This window comes from Onychostoma macrolepis, chromosome 24 (genome assembly GCF_012432095.1).
Source record: "Onychostoma macrolepis isolate SWU-2019 chromosome 24, ASM1243209v1, whole genome shotgun sequence".
Classification (NCBI taxonomy): Eukaryota; Metazoa; Chordata; class Actinopteri; order Cypriniformes; family Cyprinidae; genus Onychostoma; species Onychostoma macrolepis.
Genome location: NC_081178.1, coordinates 26,990,748 through 27,004,665, shown reverse-complemented (window position 1 = coordinate 27,004,665; position 13,918 = coordinate 26,990,748). Strand labels below are relative to the sequence as shown.

Sequence of the window (13,918 nt, the reverse complement as noted above, 5' to 3'; positions counted from 1 at the left end):
CATTTTCAGCACTTGCTGCTTGAACGAAGTGTATTTCACATAGCAAATGCATTTGTTTGTTTTTATTTAGTTAACTATTATCACTAGCTTAAAGTGCCCCTATTATGGGTTATGAAAGGTTCATATTTTGGTTTTTAACAACAGGTTGACATGCATGCAAGGTCAAAAAACACTTTCATATGCATTTATTTTGACCTTATTTGCTCATCGACTCCCAAACGATTCGCTGAACGATTCATTTTTCCAAACCCCTCCCTCCTCTGCGTGACGCTAATCTGCAGTGATTGGTCGATTTCATTTCAGTGCTGCTTTGTGTGCAGCGTTGCCGGGGAAACAGATATTTTTAACGCTCCTCCAGCGGCACCTAGTGGCAAAGAATGAATCTGCATTTTCATTCAGACCAACACGAGAAGACCAACAAGTGGGCGGCAATATGCTCATGTTTCATGATGACGTCAGAATGAAACGGCTTGGGATTCGTTTTAAAAACGACTCGTTTCAATGATTCAGAGTCGACTCTTTCTTTTGAGAGACAATAACTTTATACACGGTGCTCTTTCAGATTTAAAGCTTTGCAGGATGTTTTCATTCACTTAGAGCTGTTACACACGGCATGAAAGATCATCTTCAGAAATACATGATAGGGGCGTTTTTTTTTTTTCAATCGCAAGAAAGCAACAACAACAAACAGCACTGCATTGAAAGCCTTAAGAAACTCAATGAGTTTAATAGATTTAACAATAAGCATCAAATCTAGGAAACATCTTGAGAAATGTGTTGAGCCTATGCATGTATGTGCTGTGTTTGTAAGGTCTGGTTGCAGGACTGGTCATTTGGCTTTAAGTGGACGCTGCCATCTATTGGTAGAATGATGCATTAATAACAACAGAAATCTGTATTCTCAGTGGATGGATGTTTAGAATGGTTTCCAGTATGTTTTAAACAACACAAACAATCGAACAGGAAATTAGAATTAGAATGAATGCATATCATTAGTGAAAAGATTTTCTCTTTTTTTTTCTTCTAGTTTTTATTAGTATGTGTTTTTGTAAACAGCTTGTTTTTATGCCTTTCGGTTTAAACCTGAATGAGTTTATTGCTTTTTCTTTCATGTTTATTTTTGCTCTGCTTCTAAAGCGCTTGCCATCTTGGGCTCATTGGAGACAGATGTGCTGTGTTTTATAGTCATGTCGAGCAGCGCCGGCTGGAAAGATGGACTGATCTCAGAGATCTGTTCTTATGGAGACTAAACGTATAGTATGCTGTATTCTTACACGTATAACTTATTTGGAGATACAGATATCTGTGCTCCGCACTGATCTGATCATCATCAGTGTGTCTGGAGTGACATGAAGAACCAGAACAAACTGAGACTAAATCCAGAAGAACCGTGTCTCTGCTTCAAGAAACCTCCTGCGAAGATACAGTGCTGTTAACAGTTTTAGGCACTTGTGTCATAAATATATTTTCTTTATCAATTAACTTATATGAACTAAACTAAATCCACATGTGTTGTGTTTAAAGCAGGTTTTGTCCTCGCTGCACTCGAGCAGAGTTTCTCAGGAGCTTCGCAGGAGGTTTCTTGAAGCAGAGACACAGTTCTTCTGGATTTAGTCTCAGTTTGTTCTGGTTCTTCATGTCACTCCAGACAGACTGATGATGATCAGATCAGACAAATATCACTGGATTATTACAATTAATGGCTGAATGAATGTTTGGGAATGTAAACTGATATTTCCTCCCGACACACTCCAGCAGAAGATAGAAATAACGGACTTAAAACTATTTTTATCTGCTGAAGATACCAGTGTTCTGATGATTTTGTCTGTCAGGCAGAAGAGCAGCAGCAGGAGTGAGTGTTTTGTTGGTGATCGTCTCATGTTCTCGAGCAGGTCACGGTGTGTCGTTCCGAGTCGACTGTCATCCCTGCTCCTGCTTCGCCGGGGAAAGCATCTGCTCGTCTCGTCAGTGTCTGCGGTCCGACGGCTCAGACGAGGACAGACGGCTCTTCACAGGTCTGTGCTTCACAATCATCTCTACTGGTGTCTATGAGCCCGCTTCATCCACAGGACTAAAAAATAAACAAGTCATCCTCACTTTTCATCTCACACTTCTGACTTTTTAGGTAATTGCATTTTTTTATAACAGAATTGCAAGATATAAACACAGAAACTGCAAGAGAAAAGTCAGAATTTTGAGTTTGCATCTTGTAATTTTGACTTTTTATCCCACAATTCTAAGTTTTTGCTTGCAATTAAAAAAAAAAAAAGTCAGCATTGCGAGATATGAATTCAGACTTTTCTCTTGCAATTCTGAGTTTACATCTCACAGTTCTGACCTTTGCAGTTCTGAAAAAATATGAGAGAAAATGTTGCAGTTACCTTCTTTTTTATTTTTTATTCAGTGGTTGAGTCAAAAAATTATTTAAACTCAGAATCGAAAGGAAAAAAATTGTATTTTATGTCCCGCAATACTACTTTTTAGGTAATTGTGACATATTTTCCTCAGTTTTGAAGACTTTTTCCTCACAATTCCATGTTCACTTTCTGTAATTCTGACTTTTGCAGTTCTGAAAAAAGTCTGAATTGTGTGATAAAAAGTTGCAATTACCATTTTTATCATTTTAGAAGTTAGATGTTAGATCATTTTAGCCATAGATGTTAGACTTCAGAATAATTCTTGCTGAAAAATTAAAATTAACAGGCAAAAAATGATATGTAAATAAAAAAAATTAAATAAATAAAATATTGAAGTATATCAATAAAACGACTATTAAATAAACAGAACAATTTTTCAAGACCTTTTTAAATGAGTAAAGCAGTAATTGGTAAATCAGTTGGATTGTTGTGTTTGGTGTGGCTTCTCTCTCAGGGCTTCCCTGCGGCTGCGCCGATCATTTCGTGCCAGTTTGCGCTCGCAACGGACGCACGTATCCCAGCGCTTGTGTCGCGCGCTGCGTCGGCTTCAAGGACAACCAGTTTGTGTTCGGATCCTGCAGGAGCATCGACCCCTGCTCCCCGAACCCCTGCCAGAAGGACCAGAGGTGCCTTCACACACACACACACACACACACACGTCACAACATGCACATCTGCATACACATCACACACATCATACATCAGTGCTACACTCAATGCTTTCACTGGAGCAGTGCTAGTGTCTGGAGGAGTGTGTCCAGGGCTGCTCTGTCTCTGATTGTTTGTTCAGGTGTCACACAGTTTCCTCGTCCGGCGGCGGACAGTGTTTGTGTGACCCTTCCTCTGAAGGGATCTTACATCACATCTGACCCCTGAATTAAAGCCACAGTGCATTTTTCTTGATCAAAATTGACCTGATTAACATGAAAAATGACACATTTCACCATAAAATCATGTGAGGTGTTTCGTGTTTCACAATCACGGGGTAAAAGGCACACTGTATTGATAAATACTTTAGCTAAAAAAAATAAATAATTGATACTAATGTCTAAATTAATACTTGTTCAAATCAATCACTTTAGCAAAGTTAGGCTATTTTCTGCTTATTTTGATAAATAATGTTCAATAAATATACCGTCATTAAAATACAGAAACAAAATAAAAAGTAAAGATTCTGAAAGCATTGAAGGAGATCCCATAATAAGTTAATATAGATTTACAGTAGAAACAACACATTTTATTTTATTATATGATATGATTAATGTCATGTTTTTAAATATGATGGTTTCATTATAAACATGGTGATTATCTCTAAGGTGGACACCCAACATAACAGGCAATATGATACCATATGAACCATGCCAGCAATTGGAAAAGTCAGCCATCTATTAATTATCATGTTAATTATTGTGCCTTTCGCCCCAACAGCAGGGGTGCTTTTCACCCCAAATACCATACTTTTACATATTCTTCTAGTTATTGAAAAACTGTTGCTTTAATTATCTTAAACCAAACTGGTAATCATTAAGAAGACCTTTGCCTCAACATATATTCAATAATTTTAGCGATTCTCATTTTCTACTTAAATCTACAACATTAAAAAAACAAAACATCAAATATTAGATTTAGCACAGAATCAACTTCACGAAAACACATCACTGCCAGGAGTTATTGCCCACTTCAAAGACCTGTTTAAATTATTAAAACTAGAGGCATTTATTAACTTTAAAATTACTTTTTATCACGTAAACTATATGTACAGCATGTTATACACGTGACGGAGGGGAACACGGCCATATCAAAGCACACGACACAGCTGTCGGAGAACACCTGAAAAGCGTGACTGAATGAGCGATACTCGTCTGTATTTGCAGTAGCTACACAAGCCGCGGTTCAGCTGCCAGTGTGAAAGCACACGCTCACGCTCTGCATACGCGCCGCTTCTGCGCTGCCTCTGCTCTGCTTACGCGTGCCGTGTGAGACCGGCGTCATACCCATTTCAGGTCTTGGAGTCTCTACTAATGAGCTGATGATCTGAATCAGGTGTGTTTGATTAAGGAGACATGGAAAACTTTTGAAAAACTTTTGAAGTTTTGGGGGGCCTCCTGGATCGTGGATGAATTGTAGTTGTAAATAATACAATTTAATTACAATTTATTTATTTATTTACTTTTATATTTTATTAAAGTTCTATTTCCACCCCTATAGTAGGTATTTTTGTTTACTTCCATAATATTTGAGGGAGGGGGCACAACAATACAATCCTGCTTAGGGCACTCATTTGGCCAGCAGCGGCCCTGAAACCAATATGCTATTATTAGAGCAACACGAAGCTGAGCATTACAGCGAGTATAAGAGAAAGGGACGATATGACAAAACACACAGATCTTTGATAAATAATAATTGATAAATAGTAGAATTTAATAGATAGAAATAAAACTAATAATTTTTTTTTTTTTTTTGGTCGATGGATTATTAATAATCTGACTTTGTTGCAGCCTAGAGTTAATCTGCTGGTTTGGTCTGGCCAGAGGAGAACAGCACACTATTTCCCTGTTTAATACTGTAAAGCTTGACTATTATAAATTTAAAATATTATCAATTATTAATAACTGTAATTATAATTGTTTAAATAAACTATTTTTCAAACTTGCCACATGAATATAAATGGATTAATATAAGCAATATAATACCATTTTTTAAATAAATGATAATAATATATATGTGAGAAATATTTTTAATTATTTATTCTTTATTAATATCTGCAAAAAATTATTTTTGGCAAAGTGTTTAAAATAAAACAATCAAATGTAATAAATAAGAAGAAATAATTAATTGTATTATTATTATTATTATTAATTATTAAAGATTAATTTTGATGAGCTGAATCACGTAAAAACCTGTCACTGGTGTGTGTTTATTCAGCTAACACTCATCCAAGTGTCTTCGGCGTGTGTTTGTTCAGATGTCACTGAAGGGCTTTTGAATTCCCGTCCAGGATAAGATTAAATTAGCAGCACAATGACGTCAGCGGAGGATCTCTGAGTGAACGAGAGCCTCTCAGCATCTGTCTTATGTAAGGCGTGTTGCGTAACATCTCCTTGGCCCACGTTTCAAAGGAAATGTTTGTTCCTTTGTAAACAAGATGATAAAATAGTGAAGCCTTGATGTTAAACATCTGACTGAGGTGCTTTCATGATGCCGCCGGTGCGCTGAAGCAGAGGAGAGACGCTCAGAGATTTCAGGGAAAATACACATTATAACGTAACGTAAACCGCTGACTTCTGCAGGCTGGACTCGAGAACGGCGCTCCTGGACAAATGCATGCCTAATTTAACACATCGAAAACGAGAGACATTTCAAATGTCCTGGAAATTGTGCTGTTGTCCTGGAAAATTAATTTAAAAATGCAATTCTGAATGAACAGTTCAGCATTGATCTGAAACAATCCCAGCTTTCTATTGCATTTCAAAACACATGAACACAATGAGCAGAATCCACTCACTTTACACTGGACCTGCTTAAAGCAAAGTTCAGTTCATTTAGAAATATTTGAAGGCTACATTCTAAAGTTTTAGTGTGTTATTTTCTTTAATATTATTATAAGGATTAATATTGAACTCATTATTTTAATTTAAAAATGGATAAATAAAAAAGAGATAGTTTCAATATTTTTGCTAAGGTATTGAAATTGGTTCTGAAAACCATTAGTTGTGTAAGTAGTTGTATAATGTATAATTAAGAGCTCATATTAAAAACTGATTTAATAGTTAAGTCATGGCCATAAACTGCACATCTTTTAAAGAGGAATATAATTCTTCAGGGACTGATCTTCTTCTTTTATTCCTGTTGTAATTTAATTGAACATTTTATGGAAAAGTCATCAAGGTCCTGGAAAATGGCACTGAAATAGAGTAGAAACCCTAAAGAAACTTCTCTGGGATCAGTTATTGGTCCTAATTGTCATTTCAGCCCAATTTATCACTTTAAATTTTAAGTTTTGAAAATAAGTAAGAATATGTTATGAATATAATGTTCAAGTATGATAAGGCACATCTAATTACAGATGATAAACTACAACCCGAATTCCGGAAATGCTGGGATGTTTTTTAAATTTGAATAAAATGAAAACTAAAAGATTTTCAGTATTTTATTCACAATAGAACATAGAAAACATAACAAATGTTTAAATGGAGAAATTTTACACGTTTATCCGCTAAATGAGCTCATTTCAAATTTGATGCCTGCTACAGGTCTCAAAGTTGGCACGGGGGCAAAAAAAAATGTTTTTGAAAAGATTCAGCTGGGAGAACATCTAGCAACTAATTAAGTTAATTGATAGCTATAGATAGTCTATAGAGTCTCTCAGAAGTAAAGATGGGCAGAGGCTCTCCAATCTGTGAAAGAGAGCGTAAAAAGATTGTGGAATACTTTAAAAACAACGTTTCTCAACGTCAAATTGCAAAGGCTTTGCAAATCTCATCATCTACTGTGCATAACATCTTCAAAAGATTCAGAGAAACTGGAGAAATCTCTGTGCGTAAGGGACAAGGCCCGAAGACCTTTGTTGGATGCCCGTGGTCTTCGGGCCTCAGACGACACTGCATCACTCATCGGCATGATTCTGTCATTGACATTACTAAATGGGCCCAGGAATACTTCCAGAAACCACTGTCTGTAAACACAATCCGCCGTGCCATCTGCAGATGCCAACTAAAGCTCTATCATGCAAAAGGAAGCCATATGTGAACATGGTCCAGAAGCGCCGTCGTGTTCTGTGGGCCAAGAAATAGACTGTTTCAAAGTGGAAAAGTGTTCTATGGTCAGACGAGTCCAAATTTTACATTCTTGTTGGAAATCACGGACGCCATGTCCTCCGGTCTAAAGAGGAGGCGTGTTAGCATGTTATCAGCATTCAGTTCAAAAGCCAGCATCTCTGATGGTATGGGGGTGCATAAGTGCATACGGTATGGGCAGCTTGCATGTTTTGGAAGGCACTATGAATGCTGAAAGGTATATAAAGGTATTATAGCAACATATGCTCTCCTCCAGACGACGTGTATTTCAGAAGGACAATGCAAAGCCACATACTGCAGCTATTACAACAGCATGGCTTCATAGTAGAGTCCGGGTGCTGAATTGGTCTGCCTGCAGTCCAGATCTTTCACCTATAGAGAACATTTGGTGCATCATTAAACGAAAAATACATCAAAGACGACCACGAACTCTTCAGCAGCTGGAAACCTATATCAGGCAAGAATGGGACCAAATTCCAACACCAAAACTCCAGAAGCTGATAACCTCGATGCCCAGACGTCTTCAAACTATTTTGAAAAGAAGAGGAGGTGCTACACCATGCTAAACATGCCCCCGTCCCAACTATTCTGAGACCTGTAGCAGGCATCAACTTTGAAATGAGCTCATTTTGTGCATAAAATTGTAATATTTCTCAGTTTAAACATTTGTTATGTTATCTATGTTCTACTGTGAATAAAATATTGGCTCATGTGATTTGAAATTCCTTTTTCATTTTATTCAAATTTAAAAAACGGCCCAACATTTCCAGAATTCGGGTTGTATGTATAAAAATACAAATCTAAATCCAAACATAGCATGTGTAAATAATATGCTTGTCTATTGTATATTTCTTTCTATATTTTTATTACTTTATTGTATTATATTTGTTTATTTCGTTATATTTATATGATTTGTAATATATTCACATTATTATATTTAATTATTTTATATTTATATTAATATATTTGATTATTGTGATATATTGTATTTTGATTTTTTTTATTGTATTTTGATTATTATATTGCATTTGTCATTTTTTATATACATATATTACTATGGTGTTATATTCCATTTTATTGCTTGGTTTCTATGTATGTCTGTACTTTCTGGAAGCTCCTGACACCAAAGACAAATTCACAAATTGTGTGTGTGTTTATTAAGTGTGAGTGAGCAAGTGTGTGTGTGTGTTTATTAAGTGTGAGTGAGCAAGTGTGTGTGTGTGTGTGTGTGTGTGTGTAAATGGCAGTAAAGCTCTTGTTTGTGATGTCTGACGGTCAGTGGTGTGTGATGTGTTGACAGGTGTGTCCCCAGGCGTCAGGTGTGTTTGACGGAGCTGTCAGAATATCCCTGCCTTCAGTATGAGTGTGTTTCCCGTCCGGCCGGCTGTGACCAGAACCAGCTGGATCCAGTCTGTGACACAGACAACATGGAACACGCCAACCTGTGTCTGCTGTTCCAACGGAGCAAGAGCCTGGCCTACATGGGACACTGTCAGGTACAACACACACACACATAACACACACAGCACACATCACAGCACACACAACACAACACAGATCACTCTGATTGATATGCTGATTGTAATTGCTGGGATTTTTGGTGTAATTTGTATATGAGTATGATTTCTGACAGAGGTGTGTGTGTGTGTGTGTGTGTGTGTGCTCAGGACGCGTGCAGGAAGTCCAGAGAGGTGTGTGGTCATAACGGAGAAACCTACAGCACGGTGTGTGAAGCGTTCTCGGACCGTGTGGCTGTGGACTATCAGGGTCGCTGTCATGCGGTCGGCGTCGTGTCAGAGTTCACGTCAGACTCGGGCTGCAATGCTGTTCCCTGCCCTCCGCTCTCCAGCCGCGCCTGCAACCCCGTCACGCCGCCCGGTGAGAGCAGCTACACACACACACACACACACCACCCAGAGAAACATACATGAGGAAACTCAGAGTCTACATCTCACAATTCTGAGTTTATATCTCAGTTCTGTTTATATATCTCAGTTTTGAGTTCATATCTCAAGAAATAATCTGAATAGTTAGATAAAGTTTGCAATTACAGTTTCCCACCACACACTTCACTCTTAACAATTGTTGTCCAACTGTTTGAGTCAAAGCCTTCTGTTGTCCAACACAATATCTGAAGGCCCTCCTGTATAGGAAGATATTTCCAGCATTTCTGTTGTACTTACGACAAAGGTGCTTGTTCTTAAGCATTTTTATTAACAAAATGTTGGAGCGTTGATATTAGGGAGCATTGGATTTTCAGGTTATATCTTGATTTTATGTTTTGTTTTTTAGTATTTTAATACTTTGAGTCACCCTGCGGCCCCCTGGTTGAGAAGCACTCAGAATGAACTATTAAGAGGATATATTTGATTTTCAGGGATATCTATGAGGGATATCAGGTGTGTAAAACTAATAAACGGCTGTGAATGTGTGCAGGTGCCTGCTGTCCGGTGTGTGCGGGAATGCTGCAGATCCTCTGGAATAAAGCACAGATGAACAGCTTTGCTAAGGTAAGTGTTTCATCTTCTGATTCTGCACTGCACAGAGCTGAGGGCCGGTCATATTTAAAGTGTCCTGTGATTTTAGCCAAGCGCATTGAGATCAGGCAGCCAGCAGGAGGCAGTGTGGATCATTTAATAGCATAAATGCACCGGCTGACTATTCCCATATGATCATGTTTCTCCTGAACAGCATGCTCCAGATCTCTGAGCAGATTAGTGTGTTTGGAAACAGTACTCTTATCAACTATTAACAGTGAATGTTTCTATATGAGGTCTGGCCTCCCTCCAAAAACATTTAATAAAATCTAATGTCACAGATGTTGCATTTCATAAATGCAGCAGTTACGCTCAATAACGTTTGCCGATGCTGTACTAATGAATGCAATATTGCAATCTCCACCGTTACTATTGCTCATAAAAGAGTCAGTGATTTGAACAAATGAACGACGCTTTAAATTACGCAGCTTGTTGAGGAAAGGTGTATATGTGCCGTGAGATGAAAGCATTTTGTGTGAGGCAGCATTCATACTGTGTGTGTGTGTGTGTGTGTGTGTGTGTGTGTTTCAGCTGAACCGGAATCAGCCGGTGACGGTCCATGACATCCTGAAGATCTTGCGGCTGCACATCTCTGTTCCTCAGTGTGACATCTTCGGTTATCTGAGCATCGACTCTGAGCTCATCTTCCTCATCGTGCCCGTCGATCAGCAGCCCACGCCTCTGCAGGTGTGTCTTCAGAAAACACACAGTACAGTAAAATACCAATCACACTTCAGTGAAGCCATGCAGTATGAGAGCGTGTGCTAACAGAGGTTCATAGTTAGCTTCTATGTAAACCAATCAATATCCAGGAATATCCACTGATATTAATAAAACTTAAAATAACTCATCTCCATCTGAACCTGCTGTATTTACTATGAATGTGAACATTAGGCATGGTGTGGCCGATAACCCATAAAGGGCTGGTTTTTAGTGTTTTGTAAGAATAAATTTAGAATTTATTAATTTAATAGTATATAACTTTAATAAAAAAGTTTAAATTATTTAAAAAAAATTCAAAACTAAAAATACAATAAAGATTATGGCTGATAACCAGTAAATGGTTTAATTATTTAAGTAATTTAATTTAAGTTAGTAAATAAGTTAAAATAATTTTTTAAATTATTTATATATTAAGTTAATAAATAGGTTGAAATTATTTAAAAAAATTCAAAACAATACAATTAGAATTATGGCCGACAACCAGTAAATGGCTGATTCTATTTATTTTGTCTAAGTAAATTAAGAGTTAATTAACAATTTTAATAGTTTTAATCATTTCATTATATATTAAATTGATAAAGTTAAAACTAAAAATTCAAATCCAAATTCGGTCAGTTTAAAAATGAATTTAGACGTCACATCAATATAATGCACAATATGAAAAATAGAGATTAATTTTGATTAAATGAGATTTACATTTAACAGCGTTATTAAATTATGAGTGTTTTAGAGATTAACTAAGTGAAAGTTGACAGGTAATCTAAATGTAAAAATAGCTAAAAAAGCATATTTATATTTAATAACAATAAATGTCATAAATATACATTTTATAAATAATCTGACTGATATTCTATCCTGTAAAATGCATGACACAACCCTAGTGAAAACACGCAGAACGGGTTTAATGCACTGCTGTCTAGATGATTCAGTCATATTAAATAATATCGTAGAATGTTTTATCTCTGTTTTCCTCTAAAGCAGTTTTTAGTGATAGGCAGTGCACTGAAGGCAGGCTAACAGTGAGCATGTGGAGGAGTCTTTCCTGCGGTTGCATCACACGCTCCAGATGTTCCTCAAATTTGTCTAAAACTGTTAAAGCGGTCTGCAAGGACCGAATGGCCTATTTGTGGCGGAGCTGAAGTGTGTGTTGTGCTCTCCTGTGCAGATTGAAGCCTGCAGTAAAGAGGCAGAGAAGATCGACTCGCTCATCAACTCGGCCAGCCCTACGCTGGTGTCCCACGTGCCTCTGGCGGCCTTCCTCCACTCCGAGGTCAAGCTGTCCACCATCAGCTCGGCCGCGCTCGACCCGCGCTCCCTCTCCCTCGGTGTCCTCCTCTCCTCACTCCTCCTGTCTCTGACAGACGCCCGCTGACCTCTGACCTCTGACCTCCACCGACGAGGACAATCAAACTCCAGACTGTTCTCTCAGTATTAAGGACTTCCTGAAGGAAACGGAGCTGCTTTCACAATCTCACTGAGCTTTCCAACACTTTTGTACCTTTGTAAAAACAGCCTGTTGTTTTGTTTTTTTTAAGTATGATATATTGTTTGAAATATTTTATTGTTCCTCTAATGTCAATCAGTTTTTAAAAATTACAAAAACGAGGAACCCTGCCATGTAAACAAATATGACAATCGTACTGCTCATCCGTGAAGTGGTAAACACAATATGCCTTGCTTATAAATTTATAAATATATATAAATGTATGTGTATAGATTTTTTTTTTTTTTTTTTATAAATATGATGAAGTATTGCAAAAACAAACCTTTATTATGTTGAAAAGTGAAGCAAAGTGTTCTATTTTGAGATAAGTCACAATGTGCCTGCATGACTGACAGTCCTGCCGTGTTTTGACCGAATGTGTGGAGTGTTGTGTTGATGCCTCGTTCCTGACAGTATTATTTGGCTTTGGCAGCTGTGTAGCATGATGGGACGGGCCTCTCTGTCTCTGTGTGTAACACTTCCCATGTATATTTTTATATGATAATAATAAATGTGATCATATTGCCGAAGGATTTCATCAGAATGCTGTAGTCGATGTTATTGTTGCGACTCTGTTGTACAGTTTCTAGACACACTAGGTACTCTATCATTCAAAAATTTGGAGCCATCAAGACATTTTTGAAAGAAATTAATAATTTTATTCATTATGCATTAAATGGACCAAAAGTGACAGTAAAGACATGTATAATGTTACAAAAAGATTTCTATTTCAAATAAATGCTGTTCTTCTGAACTTTCTATTCATCTGTGAATCCTGAAAATAAAATGCATCACAGTTTCCACAAAAATATCGTGCAGCACAGCTGTTTTCAACATTGATAATAATCAGAAATGTTTCCTAAGCAGCAAATCAGCATATTAGAAGGTGAGTAATGCATAGGAATGTGTGTGTGTAGATTTTGAAAATACATTTGTCAAATTATCAGACATGATTATATATTAGTCTAATTAAAATTAGGCAAAATCATTCATCTCTTAACAATATTTCTTTAAATAAAGGCACACATCATATGTTCCAGTTATATATCACCTATCTACAAGAGCTTTTGGTCCACTTTATTTACCAAACAATAAAGCTGATATAACCTGTTACGACCCCCTGTGCTTTTCTTGGGTTTTTCTTTGTCGGTGCACGGCAGGGATCGGGCTGAGTGGAACACCTGGGGTACGAGTGTTTGTATTCTAGTGGTTTCTCTTAATGATATAGAGGACTGGGTTGTTGGTTTGGGGAAGCCACACACTTTGGTCTCTCTCACACCTTGGGTTTTTTCCCCATTAATCTTGATCTCCTTTATTGTATTTAACATGTTTGTCATTCTTTTCCCCTAGATAAGGAACATTGTTTTTTGTTTTTTCCAGGTCCGGCAGAAATTCCCTTACGCAAAAGAAGTTTATTCAAGTGTGCTATTAGTATACTTCTTTTAAACTTTAAAATAGGAAAGCATACAAAATGACATTTAAGTATACTTGACTTATACTTAGAACAAGTCTAAATATATGTACTCCTAGAATCAGTGAATTCATTGTTATATGGTAGGGGGCGCTAGTACACATCTTCTTTACAGAATTTCCACAAAAAAAACACAAGTGAAGAAGAAACTGAAACAACAGATGCTTCCACGTGTAATCTAACACTATCATCAGACATAAAACAGCATCAAAACTGTGTAACGTTATGGAATAAAATGTTACCAATGAAGAAGGAATAATGATTGTCAAGCTTTGGGCTGCTGATCGACTCCATCCACATTTTGATTATCACTCTGAATCCAATTCATAGTCTTTTTTCAGCTTTTTGTTCAAAATGTTGTTTATTTCTTTATATTTTATTTATGAAACTTACCCACATTCAAGTGTTTAAAAAAAGAATGCAATAAGCTAGAATAAAATGTTTTTGTTTACAAGCAGATAATCTGTTCTTTCTTTTGATGTTTTGTATGT

The 13,918-nt window shown here is 37.0% G+C and overlaps 1 protein-coding gene across 2 annotated transcripts in view; it reads left to right on the top strand.

The window, feature by feature from the left end:
* Positions 1-12,748, top strand: part of reck (reversion-inducing-cysteine-rich protein with kazal motifs) — a 56,530-nt gene extending 43,782 nt beyond the window's left edge. Inside the window, exons 15-21 of one of the 2 annotated variants that reach the window (XM_058765757.1) lie at positions 1,893-2,015; positions 2,872-3,043; positions 8,514-8,709; positions 8,881-9,091; positions 9,650-9,723; positions 10,282-10,437; positions 11,639-12,748. In XM_058765757.1, the coding sequence (XP_058621740.1) occupies positions 1,893-2,015; positions 2,872-3,043; positions 8,514-8,709; positions 8,881-9,091; positions 9,650-9,723; positions 10,282-10,437; positions 11,639-11,845 (1,139 nt within the window). In that variant the 3' untranslated portion in view covers positions 11,846-12,748. The remainder of the gene's footprint in view (positions 1-1,892; positions 2,016-2,871; positions 3,044-8,513; positions 8,710-8,880; positions 9,092-9,649; positions 9,724-10,281; positions 10,438-11,638) is intronic. The other variant, XM_058765756.1, reaches the window with a different exon arrangement.
* The last annotated feature ends 1,170 nt before the right edge of the window (positions 12,749-13,918 follow it).